Below are 18,295 nucleotides of genomic sequence, written 5' to 3'. Positions count from 1 at the left end.
ATAGATCAACTCGTTCAGAACTCACGGCACTACCTGATGGTCTCCTGATTTTACAGATGGGGACACTGTGGCTCGGTGCGACTGGCCTGAGTTTGTGCTCCGAGGGGCAAAGCCAAAGTCCAGCCCGGGCCCGCCCAGCTCCAAGCCCGGCTCACTCTGTGCTGCAGAGGAAAGGGCTTAGACCCATCAGGTGTACGTGAGAGGAGGCAGAACTTGGCCTCGTGTGAGGCAGTCCTGGGTTCCCTCAGCTGTGACAATCCCCAACCGGAGCGGCTGTCCATCTGGAAGTGTTCAAGACCCTCCGGGCAAAAATGGACTCTGCGAATCTGCCCAGGACGGCCTAATCTGGCCAGGTCCGGGCTCCGGTTGAGGACTCCACTCCCCCTCCCCCCCCACCCACATGGATGAGCCCCTTCCCCCTCTCTGGACTAGCACTGCAGGGCCAGGGAAGAAGACTCCAGAATCCAGGCACGGATTGCTGTTTAGTGTGTGTCTTCCTTCTGGACCAGTGCTCTGTGCTGGCAGGACTGTCTACCTGTCCACTTCGTCCCCAGACAGGTGACTGAGGTCTGTCATTTGGTTGGATACAGAACTGTATAACTTGGTTATATGGGAAAGTTGACCAGTTGTGCCTTTTCCCAGAAGGGAATGCTGAATCCCCTGGCCTCGGACAGTGATCGATCTCAGGTGTCCTGCACCCTTTACCTCCCAACTACTGCCCCCCTCCCCAGGGATCCCACTCCAAAGATTTTCAAGTCTGCGCACAGAGGTGTTTGCGTTATTTCACACCACATAAAAATAGGTCATTCTGCCTACTGGTCCCCCAGGCTGTGGCCCTCCCTACCATTCTGGGGTTTTTTTTTTTTTTTTTTGCAGGTTGTGGATTGGAACTTGCCAAATTGTTCTTGGAAGAGAGTCAGAGGCAGAGTGCAAGCAGCAGGGAGGGTGGGGTGGGTGAGGGGGATGCCAGGCTGAAGCACATGCCAAGGTCACCGGGCTCTTTCTCTCCTTCCTCTGGGGAGGAGGGCTCTGCCTTCCCAGGGATCATGGGCTGGCAGGGGTGGCCGGGCAAAGCCAAGGTGGGAGGGCGGTCCAGCTCTATCTGGTTCACCCCACCTTGTCCCCAGCAGAAGAGAGAAAGAGAGAGAGAGAGAGAGAGAGAGATCAGGTGTGTTTACCTGAGCCAGGGGAGAGGCTTTGGAAATACCTGTCTCCGGGCCACGAAGAGGAAGAATGTCACCTCTCACCATTAGTGTGATTCATTGCTGTCACAGCTGAACTCCAGGGGGCCAGAGACAGCCAGCTCAAGCCAACCGGTTGTTGATTTTATGGAGCCGGCTCCAGCCCTGTGCCTGCTTGCACAATAATGGGGCACCTGCCAAGGCAGGGATGTCAGAGCAGGTGATGCTGGATGGGACATCATGGAGGACGTGGGCTGGTCGGGGCTGTTGCGGGGAGGGTCTCCCGCACTGCTCAGAGGAGTGGGACCCGGCCTCAGAGCCAGGCTCGGAGGCAGGCCGGTGGAGGAGGAGGAGGCTCAGGACATTCTCTGGCATTCCCCTCTTCTCTCTAGCTGTGCGAGCTCAGGCAGACGCCGGCGCCTCTGTCACTGTCTTCGCAAAATGAAAGGCTTCCTAGCCATAGGGTAAGCTGGGCCCCAGTTATCACCCTGAGAAAGCCACGGAAGCCTCAGTTTCCTCACCTGGGCGATGGGTCCACCGATCCCTCTCCTGGTCCCTCCCAAGGTCAAAGTGATACGAGGGGCATGCAAAGCCTTTGAAGAGTCTACATGTGGGTATTGTGTTGTTAATATTTTTACTACCATCCATTTCCTTATGCATCCTTTCTTTGAAAGCAGAGTGGCCCTTCCGGGAGATCTGGGCCTGAGTTCTGACTTGCCTCCGTAATAGGGCCGTTTCCTCCTCTGTGAGATGGGGACCACAAAACCTGCTTGGCTGAGTCACTGGAAGGAACAGAGCAGATCAAGGAGGCAGAAGCTCTTCAGAACTATCGAGAACCATGACGTGGACGGAACCGTTACCGAGGAGGGATTTCTGGCCACCAGACTGACATTTAACAGACACCAAGAGCTGAGGCCTGGCACAGGCCAGACTCGGCCAAAGAAAGGACGAAGATGATTATAAAGCCAGATATGAGCCATCTGGGCCATGCCCGTGTAATCCAGAAGGTTGTGGAGGAAAGGCAGGAGCAGAGAGGGTGGGCTTGCTCCTGGAGGTCTTCCTGGAGGTGGTGAGCCTGGAGCTCTTTTTCAGAGATAAGGGGGAATGGGGTTACCAGGAGGTGAAGACTGCAGCTGGGGAGAATAGCCTCTAGTCTAGGTCAAGCCCAGACTTGAGTTCTGAGAAAAGTCAAGAATGCATTTCTCTCCAGGGTATTCACTGTGGGAGAGGTGGGTCAAACAGGTTTGCCCTCGTCACCAGCTGTAGAAACAGAAGTGGACGTCCCCATCCCCTGCCAGCTCAGGGAGCAGAAAGCTTCGGTGACCTTGACTCTCACAGTACATTGCCCTTTGGCAGCTCCCACGACCTGTGTGCCCCACGGCTCAGGTCATCTTGAAGCCAAGACTTAAGGAATGGACCCTCCAGGACCCACCTCCCCTGGCCTCGCCTTATAAGACCCCGGTGACCCTGGCGTCTGAGGCTACAGCAGGAGACAGGAACCCACACTCCTTGGGGTTCAGGAACTCTGGGCAGCACAGATGGGTCCTGGGAGCTGCCACCTTCCTTGCCAAGGGGCCGTGCATGCCATGCAGCTGAAGACCGACCCCAGCCCGGAAACAGAGCTTTCTAGCGGTTTCTGGCTTCTTTCCAGCTGGGAGCCAACACCAGGAGGATTGGCTGGGGACCTCGAGGCCGGGGCTGCGCACTCTGACGTGCGGCCCCTAGACACGCAGGGACGGTGGAGCTGGAGAACCCCATCTCGGGAAGGCTGGTGGAGGGGGAGCCCCAGGCGGCGAGTGCTCAGCTGATGCTCCAGCGTGCCACCTCCTTAGCTTACCATCTCCAGAGTGACCACCCAGACTCCTGCCCTGAGACTGAAGACTCAGGGCACGGGTGGAAGGCTGCCTGGGGAAGACAAGGGAGACTGAGGCATGGCGACCAAGGACATTGTCCCACTGGGTGTGACAGTGCTGGAAGAGGGACCCGGGACTCGGGGCTACCTCTTCATACCTCCCGAAGATCGCCTTGATCTGTGGGGCTTGGGAGGAAGGCAGTGGATGGCTGGAAAGGCCCCCTCTGGCTCCAGCCTGGAATACGCAGACGAAGGGAGGGAGGCTGGGAGGTCTTTGCCTGCCCTGGAACCTTTCCGGGACTCCCACCCCCTTTGGCTCCGTATCCCGAGAATGACGAAAAGAAATGCAGCCGACCCCGACCCCAGCAGCGACCGGCAATGCTGTGTAGGTGTCGCAAAGGGGTGGGAAGGAAGGCTGGAGGTCCTGGGGCTGGGGCGGCTGGCAGAGATTGTGCTGAGGGGCAGGAGGGGGAGGGGCTCTGGGAGCCTGCTTCAGGGACCATCTTGGCAGGGGACTGAGCCCGGGGCAGGGATTCCAGTGAGCGTGCTTGCCTCCTGGAAGGCCATTTCAGGTGAGGATAGCGCAGCGACCATTTATTAGGGCTTTCTTTGGTCAGGCCTTTTACCCACATCCTCTCAATTCCTACAACGACCACGCAAGGTAGGTGCTGCCACGCCATTTTACAGACGGGAAGAAGGAGACCCGGAGACGTGACCTTCCCCCAAGCATCACAGAGTCCACAGTGAAGAGCGGGGGTGCAAAGGGGCTCGATCGAGCGTGGCGCGGAGCGCTGGCCGCAGGCGGAAGGAGCCGGGGGCTCCCTGATGAAGAGCAGGGCGTCTCAGAGGGGGACTTCCCTGTCCCCAGTGTCAGCCAGGCCGATGACCTCAGCTGGAGGTGGACAAGAAGTCTGAGGGAGGACTTGGGTGTGAGCAAGAAAGGGTGGACCTTCCTGACTTGGCCTCGGCCTTCCCCCGAGAGGAGAAATAAACACTGTCCTCAAAATCGCCGCAGGGCTCCAGGCGGAGAGCTGGGGGTGGGATGCCCCCGAGGAGGACTCCGGGGGAGGTGCTGGCAAGTTGTGGGGGTTGCTGGCCACCCACCGTCTCTCCTTGGGGGCTCCCTAGTTCCTGCCGCCTCTTACAGAGCAAGTGATTCCAGAGAAGGAGGCTGCGGTAGGCAAGGTCAGGGCCCGCCTGTGCCCCTAGAGAAAGGATTTCACCTCTGGGACTTACTCATTCGCTGAACAAAGCCAGGGGCCCGCCACAGGCCAGGTCCTTTTCTAAGCACTGGGAATTGACGAATGAACAAAGCAAACAAAATCCTCGCTCTCCAGGGGCACCTGGGCGGCTCAGTCGGTGGAGCGTCCGACTTCGGCTCAGGTCATGATCTCACGATTCGTGGGTTCGAGCCCCGGGTCGGGCTCTGTGCTGACAGCTCGGAGCCTGGAGCCTGCTTCGGATTCTGTGCCTCCCTCTCTCTCTGCCCCAATCCACTCGCATTCTGTCTCTGTGTCTCTCAAAAATAAACATTAAAAAAAAAAAAAATCCTTGCTCTCCTGGAGCTCAGCTTTTAGCTGGAAGAAAGACCAGAAGACGATGAGGAAAATAATTGGTAACTCACCAGATATGGTAAGTGCCAGAGAGAAAACAAAACAAAACGACTAAGAAGGGATTTGAGATGTTGCAGAGGGTAGGTGTGAAATTTTATTATTTTTATTTTATATTTTTAATATATATATTTTTAAGCTTTATTTATTTATTTTGAGAGACAGAGAAAGAGCACGAGAAGAGGAGGGGCAGAGAGAGGGAGCGAGAATCCCAAGCAGGCTTCACACTGTCAGGGCAGAGCCTGACACAGGACTTGAACTCACAAACCGTGAGATCATGACCTGAACTGAAATTAAGAGTTGGATGCTTAACCGGCTGAACCACCCAGGTGCCTGCCCCTCAGAGTGTGAAATTTTAGATGGGGATGTCAGGAAGGATCTTCTGAGTCAATCTATGAAGAACAATGTGAGCAAGGTTAGCCAGAAGTTCTCTGGAGGAAGAGTGTTCAGGAAGCGGGAACAGTCAGTGCAAAGGTCCTGAGGCAGGAGCATGCCTGGAGGGTTAGGAGACCATCAAGGAGACTGGTATGGCTGGAGGTGAGAGAAAAGGCGGGAACGTTGGAGTCAAGGTCAAAGAGGTCGTTAGGGCCAGATGAAGGAGTGTCGTAAAAGAAAGGAGTTTGGTTTACATCCCGAGCCCTCAGAGGATTGGAGTAGGAGAGTGAACCCTTTGTAAGTGATGGGGATGGGCGGGATGACTTTGGAGGTTCTTTCCAGTTAGCGAGTTCATGACACAGGGTCTCCTTTTGGGATCCAGATGCCTTCCCTCACTGCATTAGGGTCCGGTAGGTAACGCAGACTGTGTCCATGTGTGTGTTTGGGGGAGGATGGGAAGGGACTTCCGGCTGCGATCTTCACTTTTCTGAACCACCGATGTGTTTGGAGCAGGTAGCTTCTGAAATGTCATCTAGCCCCGAGATGTATGAATCTCCCAAAGCGCCCCGCTTGGGGAATTTCCGTTCGGCAGCCCTGAGCTGTCTGAGTGTGCAGGTTTCCCCTTGGGAACGTGTGACACAGCCTGGTCGTGGGAGCCGCTCGGCCCCCCCGAGCAGGGCCCTCAGGACAGACCTCAGCCCCTCCAGGTCACACCCCTCCAGGCCCCCGGTTCTCCATTTCCCCCGGGGTCTTCCAGCTTGGAGGTGGCTCTGGCGTGGGGCAGGGTCGTCAGTCTTCCCCTCGGGGCAGGAGATATGGCTAAGGAGGGACAGAGAGGCAGGCTGCCCTCTGACTGGAGCCAGGGAACAGAGACTTGGTGGAGAGCCAGCTTGGGGGGCTGCTCTGTATCTCCTGTGTGGGCTCCTGGCTCCTGCTGGGGACAGGCCCCCTGTATCTATCTCCCTGGGACCAGAAGTGCTGTCTTCCGGCCATTCTCCGAGGCCTCGTGAGGGCTGCTGGTGTCTCCGGCTGGGCCGCTGAGGTGGGGCGGGCAGGTCTGACGTCACAGCCTGCGGGAAGTCACCGGGAGCTACGAGAGGCCGAGGCGGCCCAGCTGAGGAAGGGCAGGCTGCCGTGGAGCTGCTCCACCCGGCCCCCGGGCCCCCAGCTGCTTCCCTTCTCTGCCTACTAAGGACACAGGAGGCTCAGCTGAGTGAAGGCCTACAGGGATCCACAAATGGCCCCGAGGATCTCCCTCAGTGACCTTTGCAGGCACCCTGGGCAGCCTGGAGGGCACTGGCTGTGGCCTCTCCCCCGGGCACACAGGGGCCGATGGCTGTGGCTCGCTTTGCTGTGGCTCCCAGCTTCCCCCCTTCCTCAGGTGCCCGGTGGAGTTCAGAGAATGTCTCACGTGATCCCCGCCCCAGCCCGCCCCAAGGGGCAGGCAGGCACGAGGTGAGGGCTCCCTTGTCCGTCCCTCCTCCTTGACTCTGTCTCTTCCTGCCTGTGGGCTCGGGCTCGCCGGGCGCGGAGGGAGGGAGGGAGGGCCGCACTCTCCATCCAGGCCCTGGGCCACCAGCACGTCACCGCTCTCTCCCACCGAGGACACAGCCGACAGCTCCTGTCATGGACAGGTGGTACCTAGGTGAGTCCCCTCAACCCCATGCCTCCCACCTGCTCAGACTCGGATGCAGGTGTCTACCTCATCACGTTCAGGGGCACCACCTGCTCCCCAGAAGTGCGGGGGAAGGCAGAAGCGAGGACAGGCAGCGTTTCTAAACAAGGGCATCTCAAGGTGGAGCCCTGGGCACGTGGTGATCTCTACTCTGAGCATCTCTGTGCCGCTGGGGCTGGGAAGACAGCTGGTCCCGAAGCCTCCCTTTCTGTCTGTCTCTCCACCTGCTCACCTGCAGGAATTCTAAAGCCAGCCTGCTGGGTTTAAATCTTGCTTTCCCCACTTCCTAGCTGCCTGACCTCTGGCAAGGTATTAAACTTCTCTGTGCCTCAGTTTCCTCATCTATAAAATGGGGATGATGATAACACTTCCCTGACCTCAGAGCTGCGATGATTATGTGACTTGATTTTCATTACTTGCTTCCAACAGGGCCTTGCACATTAGAGTTACAAATGCAGCTGACAACTTGTTTTTCCGACTTCCCCTTTTGTCTGAAACCATCTCTCACTCTTTCCCCTATCTATCTATCATCCATCTAACTTTCCACCTATTTTTTTTTTACCCCTTATTCCAGATGGGATCCGCAATAACTTACAGAGACAGACAAAATGCGCCAAGATATGCCAGGAGAATGTATAGGAAGGGGCACCGGTGTCTTGTGTGGGAGACTGACGGTAGCTTTGGGAGCCCAGCCTTGGGGGTCTGGCTTTCTAGCCCTGGCTTTGTTACTAATGGGAGGTTTCGGTTAAATCCCTCAACCTCCATGCCCCTCAGTCTTCTTGGGCTGCCCAGTGGGAGACACGGCACCTCCCCGGCCACCTCCAGGGGCCGTTACAAGGAGCAAATGACCAGCCTCAGTTTCTTCACCTGTAGAACAGAGCAACCGCGCACTCAGTGGGACAGTGCGTTTAAAGAGCCTGACACATGGTCGGCCCCTACCGAGCAGGAGCTGGGTTGTAATATTCTCATGAATATCCATCGCTTGGTTCTGGAAGCTGAAGGTTGCCGAATGGGTGTCGGGGCTCCTGGTCTGCGAGGTCATGACATTCTCTCTCCGTCTCACCCCGTGCTAATTTTCACTGGAGGGGAGTTGGCTTTCCTGTGTCCAGCAGCTGACGTTCAACAAAAGGTCAATGCCGTTTATTTCTCTAGTCGGCACAAATCCGACAGGGACAATAGTGACACTTGCTGTGTATCTGGTCCCGTGCCCGGCTCCCTACATGCATTTTCTCCCTTTCTCCTCACCACAAATCCCTCAGGTAGGGAACAGTCCCATTTTACAGACGAGAGGACTGAGGCACAGAGAGGTTCAGGAACTCGACAGGGGTCATTTACTTAGCAGGTAGAGGAGCCAGGAAATGAACTCAAACTTTGACCCCCTACAGCCGCTCAAGGAGGATTAAAACGGGTTCTTTTTCTTTGGAAGGACCAGCCCCTCCTTGGTGGATACGGACTGCTAGCTTGGGTCCCTTGGCCCCATGGAGCATCAGCCTCTTCTGGAGGCCAGTGCAGTGAACTAGAACTTAGCCGGGAATGTGAACAACCATGGACTACCCAGCCCTGGGGTCCCCGAGGCGAAGGAGGCCACCACAGAGTGGGGAGGCAGCCTCAGAGGTGTGGGGAAGCACCTGACCCCTAAAGCCTAAGGCCTGCCTGTCATTCTCCGCTCTGCCCGTCACTGGCTGTGTGTCCTCGGGCCAGGGCCCTACCCTCTCTGTGCCTCAGATGCCTCATCTGCAAAATGGGAGCTCACACAAGGCACAAGGAAATAATAATTAGGAAAGCGCTTTGTGAATTACAAAGGCAAGACGTTCTCCCCGTGGCAGGACTTGGCCCCTTCCTGGAAGGCGCCTACGTGCAACCTGGGCAGCTGGTGTGGAAGCAAGAGGAAAATGCCAGAGGCGGCAGGAAGAGAGAGATTAGTGAGGGATGGCTGGAGCCTTTCTGGCTGAGGTGCGAGCTGCTAGAGGCAGCCTTGATGGATGAGGGAAAGAACAGGAGTGGGCAGGCGTGGGGCTGTGAACGTGCACGGGGGGCTCGGTGCGAGGTGGGAGAGGGGCGGGCACCTCGGGACCCCCTCAGGGGAGCCCTGAATGCCGGGTAAGAAATAGCAGCTGCAACAGTGATCTGTCTCCACGGTGGTTGGTGAGGTGGGCGGCTGCTGGGGTTGGGGGCCTCTGGGGGCCCCGTGACATCGTCCCCCAAGCTGTAGAACCCACCGAACGTAACTTAGAAAGTGCCACTTCCCCGTCGCCACAGCCCCAGCCACGACGTCTCAGGCCTACCTCTCCCCGCCCCGCCTCTGGAAATTTCCTTTGGGAGGATTTGGGAGCCCAGCCCCTCCCTGCCCCTGCCTGCCCCCTCACCTCCTCGTGCCTCGGAGGGAGCCCCTCCGCTCACACTAGGGTTTCTCTTGTGACTGGGGTAAATATTACCCAGCACTGTTAATGTTTAATGCCCCCACCTCACCCCTGGCCACCCCACGGCCCGGCACTCTCCCCGAAGCAGAGGCAGAAGAGGGCAGTGGAGACCAGCCCAGGCCGCTAGGGAAATGGCAGGGCTGTTGGCGGACGACGGTGAGTGTGTGCGAACGTGTGCGAAGCAGGTGGTCTCTCCTTGGGCCACCTTTGGAGGGATGAGTTGCACCCCTGCCCCCTGCCTTCCAGAGTCCCCGGCGCCCCTCCCCCGCCCTTGCCACCCAATCCTAAGAGGATTTTTCGAAACAATTTCTTTGAAAAGAGGATCCTGCCTTAACTCTGCTTGAAGGCAGAGCCTCGGGGGCCAGGGAGGCGCCGGGGGGGTGGGGGTGAGGGTGAGCTTCTGTCTCGGCCTCCTGGCATGCACCTATCCTGGTACAATGCATCTTGGGGGACTATCCAAGCTCGGAGCAGGAGGTAGAGGGGGCCAGGCTGGCTTTGGGGTGAGAGCCCCTCAAGTTTGGGACACCCCTGGAAGGATCCTGCCGTGGGGGTGATTCGGGCCTGGAGGCTAACAGGGGCCTCTGTTGACCACGGTGGGCTTTGAGCCAGACCTAGGAAAGATGAGGGCTTTGGGCGGGGTGGGCTCACCAAATGGATGGTTTCCTGATGTGGTGAGGGGAGCCGCCAGGCCAGTCGTGGCTCTGGCGCTCACCCCCCATGTGACCTTGAACAAGACCCGAACCGGATCCTGGGAGACAACCTCGGTGGGCTCCTGCAGGAGGGCGGGATCGGGCCCCGCAGTCACCCCCGTAGGCCCAGGCACTGACCCCGCCTGGCCAGGGAGGCTGCCCTGGGGATAACCGGGCTCACCAGGCCCCAAAGCCCCCCACCGTGACCCAGGGCACGGTTCAGCACGCCACTGGAGGTGACAACTTGTGCCTTCCTTCTATCTTACGCACGGCTTACTTACCGCCCAGAAGGGGCTGGAGCAGGGCAGGACAGAGGGGCCACCCTCAGCCATGGCAGCAAAGCTCTGGCCAGGTGCCCCCCGGCTGCCCAAAGACAAGTGTGCTCTGTTTACGGGGCTGGGGGCAGAGCTCCACCCCTGGTGGGGAAACACCACAGGAGGCAAGGGACCGGACCATACTTGACCTTGAAACATCTTGTTCCTTCTGACCATCTGAGAGGCAATGTAGCAAAGGGGTTAAGCACCTCGATTCTTGGCAACCTATTGCCTGGGTTCAAATGCCAGCTCTCCCCCTTTATGGCATGTGACTTAACCCCTCGGTACCTCTATCCTCTTATGGATTATACTGGAATAATATTAATGCTTCATAGGGTTGTTTGAGGGCTAAATGAGCTAATGTTTTGTTAGCCTTGGCCTGGCATGTGGTAAACACCATACATTAATGTCTCCTCAAAGGATTTCCTTCCCGTTGAGGATAGAAACGTAAGCGAGAAGAATCTAGAAACCTGAGTTCAAGACCCAGTTCTGCTTCGAACTTTCGTGGGGACTTTAAACGAGTCTCCAGACTGGGCCTCGGTTTTCCCCTTCTGCTCAGTGAATGTTAAGGGCCTCTCCATTCGTTGCATGAATGTCGCTAGGCATCTGCTAGGCGTTCAGTAGTCACATGGAGAGGGACTAAGAAGTCACGTGGAGGTGAGTCTAATGGGAGATGTCTCCCTCGGCCTTGCTTACTACTGTAGGAAGCAAAGAGAGGAAAGAGCCACCCCCCCAGGGTTTCCAGAGGCCCCCACAGGCAGCACAGAGCTCTGCTTTGGATGCTTGGTATTTGGTCCCAAGGTGACTCTATCTGAAGCAGCCTAGGACAGATGTCCCCATTGGCAGTGGCATTAGCAGGCCCACCAGCCTCCTCTTGCCCACTTGGCCACTTGGGGCTGACGGATGGGACGGATGTGAGTTCCACGGCTCCTGCGACACGCTCACCCTGCCTCTGGCTCTCTCTGCAGGTGGCAACCCCAAAGGGGATGTGGACCCATTCTACTACGGTAGGCCCGGGGGTCCCTCCTCGGCCCCTCTTCTGGCCACCACGCACGGATGCCCGGGTCCCGGCATCCCCCAGTTATGTTCCCCCATCTTCCCCTGTTAGCATGGGGCTCCTGCTGGGGTGGGCTGTGGGGAGGGCTGCCTGGGGCGACCCATCCCACCTCCTTGCCCTCTCCTTCCTCAGACTACGAGACCGTCCGCAATGGAGGCCTGATCTTTGCTGCCCTGGCCTTTGTCGTGGGGCTCATCATCATCCTCAGTGAGTGGGGCTGGCCTCATGCTGGCGGGGCGGGGGGGGGGGAGGCGCTGCATGGAGCCTCACCTCTTCTCAAAGCCACTGGGCACTGGTTCCCCGGGCGGGGGTGGGGGAAAGCCCTCTCACTCCCTTCCCAGATCCCAGAAGGGAAGTGAGTCTTTCCGCTCCCCTCCATTGCCCCATGCAGGATGTGGGAACTGAGCGACACCCTGATAGACAGAGGCACCCCGGGATGCCTCCCTGCTTGGTCCTTGGACCACCCAGAGCAAGTTCCCTTTTCCTCACGTGCGCCCTCTGGTGGCCAGTGGAGGAGCTGCTGAGATGGGAGGGCAGGCTCTTCCAGCCTGGGACACTGCAGTGTCCGCGGGGTTCAAGGGGAGGGAACCAACCTCCAATGGACGCCTCCCTTGACCAGATCCGGTCACTTTCCTTACTTGGCATGAGCTACATCTCAGTCCTTTTATTTTTTTTAACCTTTATTTTAGAGAGAGAGAGAGAGAGAGAGACAGAGCATGAGCAGGGGAGGGGCAGAGAGAGAGGGAGACACAGACTCGGAAGCAGGTTCCAGGCTCTGAGCTGTCGGCACAGAGTCAGACGCGGGGCTTGAACCCACAAACCGTGAGATCGTGACCTGAGCCGAAGTCGGACGCTCAACCGACTGAGCCACCCAGGTGCCCCCATCTCAGTCCATTGAATCCTCTCGGCAACACTGAGGGATGGTCAAGGCTATCACATTTGATAGATGAAAACCACTGACCGTGGCAGGTGTACCAATTTTCTCTGGGTTCCACAGCCAATCAGAAGCAGAGCTGGGTTCAGCTGTCCCCCCCCCACCCCTCCCCACCCCCCGGACCCCCGCCCACTGCTGGAAAGCAAATGAGGCTGGGAGCCAGAGGCATCAGGACCCACTGCTAGTTTACTATGGATCCCCAACTCCCCGGGCCTCAGTTTGCACATCTGTTAAATGGGGACGATCCCACTGATAAAGCCAGGGCTATCATCCAAAGACACGGCAGCCAAGAAAGCATTCAGGCATAGGCATAGAGTGTTCTGGGGGAGCGAAGGGTCCTCGTATATCTCCCAGCCCCAGCCCGGCCCCAGCAGGCACACAGCAGGCACTTAGTAGAGGCTTACTGGCCTGTTTTGCTGCAACCGGAAGAAACACACCCAGAAACGCAATCAGTTCTGTGTCCTGGGATTCTAACCCGCCCATGGTTGGTGCCATCCCATCTGAAGGCTTCAGTCTGCAGACATGGCTGGTCTCCCCAGTTCATCCGGAAGGTGTCTCAAGGGCGGCACCGTATAGTGGCTGAGCACACAGCTGCAGGAGGCAGACAGGCCTGAGCAGAGATCTTGGCTCTGGCCTCACAGTCGTCCTCCTCCAAGAGCTTACTGAGCGGCGACTATGTGCCCAGCCCTGGTGCTGGGGGCACCGAGATGGCCCAGGCTCGGCTACAGCTCTCGGCGTGCCCAGCCTACCACGCAGGATCCACTGCGGTAAATGTTTGTTGACGGACTGACTGAACGGCTTGGGCCCCTGAATGCTTATGGCCCCGCCATGTGTGAAGAGAGAAACAGTCACCTGTGGCTTTGGCAGAAGGGAGGGAGGGAGGAAAGGGAGGGTCTCCTTGGAAGCGAGCGGTTGAGGGAAACTCACCTCCTTTCTCTCTTCCAGGCAAAAGACTCCGCTGTGGGGGCAGAAAGAAACACCGGTGGGTGTCTGCCCAGGGTAACTGAGTGAGGCAGGGACACGGGGTGGAGGGGGATGGGAAGGAGGGCCAGGCCAAGGATTTTGGTCTCTGAGGCCTTTGAAGGGGGGTCCCCAACCTCAGGGACCCCCCCCGGACTCACCACCTCCTCCTCTGACCTCTCACCTGTCTTTTTCCCTCCCCCACCCCAGGCAAGTCAATGAAGATGAGCTGTAATGATGGGTAAGTTGGGGAGGGACAGGGGAGGGGGCCAGCCAGGGAGGGCTGCGAAGAGAAAGGTCGATGAATCAGGAATGAAACAAAAGGCCCTGCTTCGGCCCCCACTGCAGCCCAAATCCCATCTTTGTCTTTTCAGAGTCTGCCGTGCCCCCGTTCCACTGGGGTCATTGGGAAGCCTTCCCTGAGCTGTAGACCTTTGTCCCCAGCACCGTCAGGCCCTCGGCTGAAGGAAGCGCCAGGCTCCGTGTGACCCCTGGGTGCACATGGCCTCCTCCCCCCTCTCGGCCGCCTCCTGTTAATAATAAAGCCAGCCTCAGAGATGGCTCCTTCCCTGGCCTCCCTCCCTCCTCCTCTATACCTGCCACGACCAACTCGCCCTTCCAAGCTGGGGTGCAATGCAGCCTGGTCTCTCCCGGTTTTCAATGAACTGCTCAGGTGCCCGTGCCTATTAAAGCAGGAAGTTTCGCAGGACCACCTGCAGGCCTCTTCTTGCCCCCCGAGCCCCATGGGCAGAGGACTCAGCCTGTCTTCCCAAGGCAGAGAGACAGAGAGAGAGAGAGAGAGAGAGACAGCCGGGAAGTCTGAAGGTCAGCGATGATCGGGTGCTGCTTGGGTTTCTGCCTCAGGCCCTGGATGCTGCTACTGGAGCTCTCTGCTGGGGGTTCCCGCAGACATGCCCTGAGCTGTCTGTGACCACAGCATGTGCCCTGCCATCTCACACGTGCGCCAGCGTGCCGGGCCGGGCGGGTCCGGGGGGCCTGGCGCAGGCTTTGGCACACTCTCTCCCTACCCGCCTCCCGACCTTGGTGCCGAGCTCAGGCCGCGCCCTTTCCACTCTTGGGGCGTGGGGACCCCCATTGGGCCTATTCTCATCCGCGTATTGGGGTGCTACCCTGGCGAATCCCAGGGCCGAGGGGTGCACAGTGACGGTGGGGCCCCTTGGTACCCTTTTCTCCAGCCCCGTCCATGGTGGCAGGCAGCCGTCCATGGACAACTTGACCCAAGATGGTGCCAGGCTGCCTCTCCCACCGGGGCCCAACTTCCTGATGCCCGTGGCCTCCTTGCAGCGGAGCACGGTCCCCTCTGGCCGTTTCAGAAGGAGCCTGTCTTCCCTCTTCCACTCTCCCCTGCGGAAGGGAAGGATCATGGCACCACCTAGTGTCCAGTCCCCCCATCAGGACCTGCAAGCATGCCAGGGCAGGGAGGAGAGAACAGGCAGGGGAGCCCGGACAGCAGCACGTTAGTGGAGTTTAAAATGAACAGGGTGTGTCCGGGGGCCAGAGGCAGGCAGGCCACCGTTCCATTTGCAAACTGAGTCCTCTGTCTTCCTCCACGGCCCCCAGGCCCTGAAGCCCCCCGACCCTCGCAGAATCGCAGGAGGTTTGAACACAGAAGACGCTTAGCAAAACAGACAAGCTTCACTTTTCAGAGAGGGAAACTGAGGCCCCGGGAAAGGCAGTGACTTGTGCAGGTGGATCAGGGCCAGAGCTAGAAACCAGGTCTCCGGTGACTGTTCCAGCTTTCTTCTCACTGACCCCTGGGGGTGGTGGGCAGAGCCCCACCGACCCCCTGTGGGCTTGGAGAGCTGAGGGAAAAGAGAGAGGGGCTGGCGGGAGGACACGTTCCAGGGAGACCAGGAAAGCCTGGCCGCTGACAAGCCGGGGCCAAGGTCTTTGCAACACCTGCTCCAGATGGGGGCTCACCGACGACAAACGAAATGTGACAGGCCACACCCCTAAACAGAATTCAGTATTTCCATACACAAGATGGGGCGTGGACTCGAGCTACTGGTGATCATGGGAGAAGTGAACGGGAACTGGGGGAGGTCTGGTCAGGGGCGCTTTCCACAGGAGGTTGCCTCCTGAAGCTTCTCCATGCGACAGCAGGACAGACAGGAAGAGGGGGTGTTCCAGGTCTGTGGGCCACCTGGGGAGGAATACGAGCAGTGGGGAGGAGTTACACTTCTAGAATGTTCTATACACGGGCCTCTCAGGGTGCCAACTGGGAGGGGAATTCCACAGGGGTAATGGTCCCAGGTGAACCGCTCCCCCCTCCACCCCTGGCCGCAAACCCTCCACCCTTGTGAAAACTGAGGCTCCTTTGGGTCCCCGGTTACACACCCCAGAGAGCCCAGACACCCAGCATTCCCTCCAGAATATTGAATATGAATCTTGGGGTGGGTGAAAACTGATGCGTAGCTAGCTCCCAGCCGGTTCTGGAGACCAGCGAGGGCTGAGAACCATGGACCCAAGTGCCATTCTGAGGTCTGTGACCTGTTCCTGGTCAGGGCCCTTATGAATACTTTCCCTTCCCTGTTCACAAAGCTCACATGGGCTGGGAGCTACTGACTTTCGCTTCACTTTGGGATTTCTCACAATTCAGACATGGTTTGAGTCACAAAGAACAACTGGATGAATTACTCTTCCTCATACAACAGCAACAACAACAAAACGCCTGGTCCGAGGGGATGCAATTCCCACTATCACCACCAGGGGGAGCACGTGTCTCAGCCCAAACCTTCGAATTTGGCTTTTTCAACTCGGTCTTTCCAAGGCCCTTGGCTGACAGTAGGCCCCCCTGAACGGTCTGCCTGGTGCCCTGGTTTCCTGGGAAAGCTGGGAGCTCTTCTCATTCCGTTTGCACATCCTGCAGGTAGATCACTTGCCCTATTCTGGGGGTGCTTCTCGGCTGTGGGTCTGGAGCTCTCCTTCTGGAAGGTAGGGATCCAACGCGGTCTGTGCATCTTCCCCAGTGCTTGGGGTAACCACGAAGCCTCTAACCCTATGGTCTGAGTTAATCAATGGCATGAGCAGGACCTGAGAGAGGCAGAGCACGCTCCTCTCGACTCCAGCCACAGAAATTCTGACTTAACTGTTGAGATGTTGGTAGTTTTTAAGCCCGCCCCCAGGTGGATTTGTCATGGAGGCCCAGCTGCAAGTTACTGGCCCGGTAGGTGGGCCCAGCCAGGGCGGGGAGGAGGGTGGGAGGCAGGGGGAACACATACGGGGTGGAGACGCCGAGGGTCCAAGAAAACTGGACCTGCTTCGCGGGCCGACAGCGCCACCCTGCCCCAGAGGCAGCCTCGCCCCAGCACCCTCCAGAGGGAGCTTTCAGGGCATAAAAGGTGTGTGCTGGCCTTGGATCCTAGGGCCATGGGGTCTTTTCCCATGCCTGCTCCACCCTGGCATTTCCTCGTGGCCTCCGTGCATAGGAAGAGTGGGGCATGAGGGCAGGAGAGGCAGTATTAGGGCGGGGACCCCATCAGCTCGCGTCGCCCCCGTCCCGGGCTGGAGTGCCCAATGCCCGATCTCACCCAGCCTCTGCACACTGGCGCATGAGGAGCTCACATATGTGTGGGGTGGGGGCTGAGAAAGAGCCCAGGGTGGGGAGCGGCGGGAGATCCCCTCTTGGGCATTCTGGCTAGGTGGCCCCCTGCACTTGGCTTCCCCATCACAGGGACTGCCGGCTTGCACCGAATGGTCCCTGGATCCTGCAGGCATTGACCTCCTTTCCAGAGTGAGGGTGCCCCCGGCACGGGCCTCTGGGTTTTCTAAACCTTGGGGGACTCCCCTGCGCCCCCAGCAACCCCAGACTCTCCCAGGCTGATCCAGGAGGGGTGCCATAAATGGGCCACCGTAAGCATGTAGTCTGGTCCCACCTCGATCAGAGGCAGTGGGGTCTCTGGGCAGACAGGGTGGAGGGGGCGTAGTGGCCTTGCTGAAGAGGGCCCGGAGCCGAGAGGGGAGTTGAGTCCTCCCCCAGGGGCTCCTCCTGTTCCTGCCAGCTCTGGGGCAGTGGGCGGGGGTGGGGGACGGGCTGCCGCTGGAGAGATTAATGGCCTCCCTGTTGATCTGTGGCCCCAGGCAGCCGAGCTCTGAACTGCGGTTCAGCAGAGGCCTCTGGGGCGGTGGCAGCGGAGCGCCCCTTCATCGTCCACCTGACACACGCTAGGCTGGAGGGAGATCAGACGCAAATGCCACCGCTGCTGCCATGGTGGTGAGTCCCCGGCTGGAAACATGGATCAGGTAGGGCCTTGGAGCCAGGGCCACTTGGGAGGACAGTACTGAGCCCCGGGCTAGCCTGCGGGAGCCAGATGGGCACCCAGGTGACCCAGCCGTGGAGGGGAGCCCCCTGCTCAGCCTCGGTGGCCTCCCTCCCGCAATGGGGACACTTCGTGTTTGCAGTCGAGCGACTGAAGGCTTGGAAAGACATCCTTCTTAGAACTCGGAACCTTGGCGCTCGGGGCTTCAGCCTCAACCCTGGAGGGCTCGGGGAGATGGCAGGGGCGACCCGAGTCAGGGGCTCTCCCCGCAGGTGCCGGTGGGGGGCCTCGTGCCTGGAGGGAGCTGCATGGGGTGCGGGCGGGGCAATCCCCAAGCTCTGATTTGGCATCTTACTTTCTCCCTTGTTGGGCTGCCTGTTCCGACCCTGTGTCACCTTCCAGAGTCCTGCCTCCCCAGGGTCTCCTGGCTGCTGTTTGTCTGTAGAGCTCTAAACTTGGTTCCCTTTTCAAGAAATTCTCTCTGTCGCTTCCCCAAAGGGCTTCTTTGGTATCACTAGGAGGAGTCCCCCAGGTGAAGCGTGGCAGAGGAAGGGCAGAGGAGTGGAAATTTCCAGCTGGGGCAGCAGGCTGTGGCCCCAGAACGTCACCGGTGCAGCCGGTGCAGGAGAAGGTGGAGAACAGGGCTCGCTGCCAGCTTTGCCCTCAGCCTGCTGTGTGACCTTGGGAAGAGCCGAGTCTGTCTCTGGACTTGGCTTTGGGAAATGCAAACACGAGACAAAAATCCCAGGCATGGGCTTCAAAGTCAGGGGGCTGAGGGCAAGGGTAAGTGCGGGAGCTGTGGCTGACCCCCTGCTCCTTCCAGCCCCCGGGAGAGCCATGATCAGGGGGAGCTGGGTGTTTGTACGCGCGTGCACACACACGCACACACACACACACACACAGACCCCACAAATACACACTTGCTTCCTCTTCCTGGTAGTTAAAGCA

General features: G+C 58.7%; 1 protein-coding gene and 1 long non-coding RNA gene across 3 annotated transcripts; one reads left to right on the top strand and one right to left on the bottom strand.

Annotated features, from left to right (window-relative positions):
* Positions 1 to 4,519: 4,519 nt before the first annotated feature.
* On the bottom strand, positions 4,520 to 10,530 carry LOC122483014. Its single transcript, XR_006297283.1, has 2 exons — positions 10,178 to 10,530; positions 4,520 to 4,603 (listed from the first exon to the last, which is right to left on the bottom strand). It is a non-coding gene; the product is annotated as an uncharacterized LOC122483014 (long non-coding RNA).
* LOC122483012 (sodium/potassium-transporting ATPase subunit gamma-like) lies at positions 6,508 to 13,635 on the top strand. 2 transcript variants are annotated; one of them, XM_043579454.1, is made up of 6 exons: positions 6,508 to 6,663; positions 11,085 to 11,123; positions 11,306 to 11,380; positions 13,053 to 13,089; positions 13,278 to 13,308; positions 13,442 to 13,635. In XM_043579454.1, the coding sequence occupies exons 1-5, from the start codon at positions 6,645 to 6,647 to the stop codon at positions 13,300 to 13,302; spliced, it is 195 nt and encodes a 64-aa protein (XP_043435389.1). In that variant the 5' UTR covers positions 6,508 to 6,644; the 3' UTR covers positions 13,303 to 13,308; positions 13,442 to 13,635. The 2 variants fall into 2 exon arrangements, with proteins under 2 accessions (XP_043435389.1, XP_043435388.1); XM_043579453.1 differs by lacking the exon at positions 6,508 to 6,663 and adding an exon at positions 9,145 to 9,269.
* Positions 13,636 to 18,295: the final 4,660 nt, after the last annotated feature.

The sequence above is a fragment of the Prionailurus bengalensis genome, chromosome D1, assembly GCF_016509475.1.
Source record: "Prionailurus bengalensis isolate Pbe53 chromosome D1, Fcat_Pben_1.1_paternal_pri, whole genome shotgun sequence".
In the NCBI taxonomy this organism is placed as follows: Eukaryota; Metazoa; Chordata; class Mammalia; order Carnivora; family Felidae; genus Prionailurus; species Prionailurus bengalensis.
This window is presented reverse-complemented; position numbering and strand designations above follow the sequence as displayed.

What these genes read in the sequence shown, in the direction of transcription:
- LOC122483012 (XM_043579453.1), top strand. Translation starts at nt 9,245, where the DNA reads ATGGCAGGGCTGTTGGCGGACGACG. An exon ending in TGTGGACCCATTCTACTACG is followed by an intron (nt 11,124 to 11,305) that starts GTAGGCCCGGGG and finishes CTCCTTCCTCAG; the next exon opens with ACTACGAGACCGTCCGCAAT. An exon ending in GGGGGCAGAAAGAAACACCG is followed by an intron (nt 13,090 to 13,277) that starts GTGGGTGTCTGC and finishes CCCCCACCCCAG; the next exon opens with GCAAGTCAATGAAGATGAGC.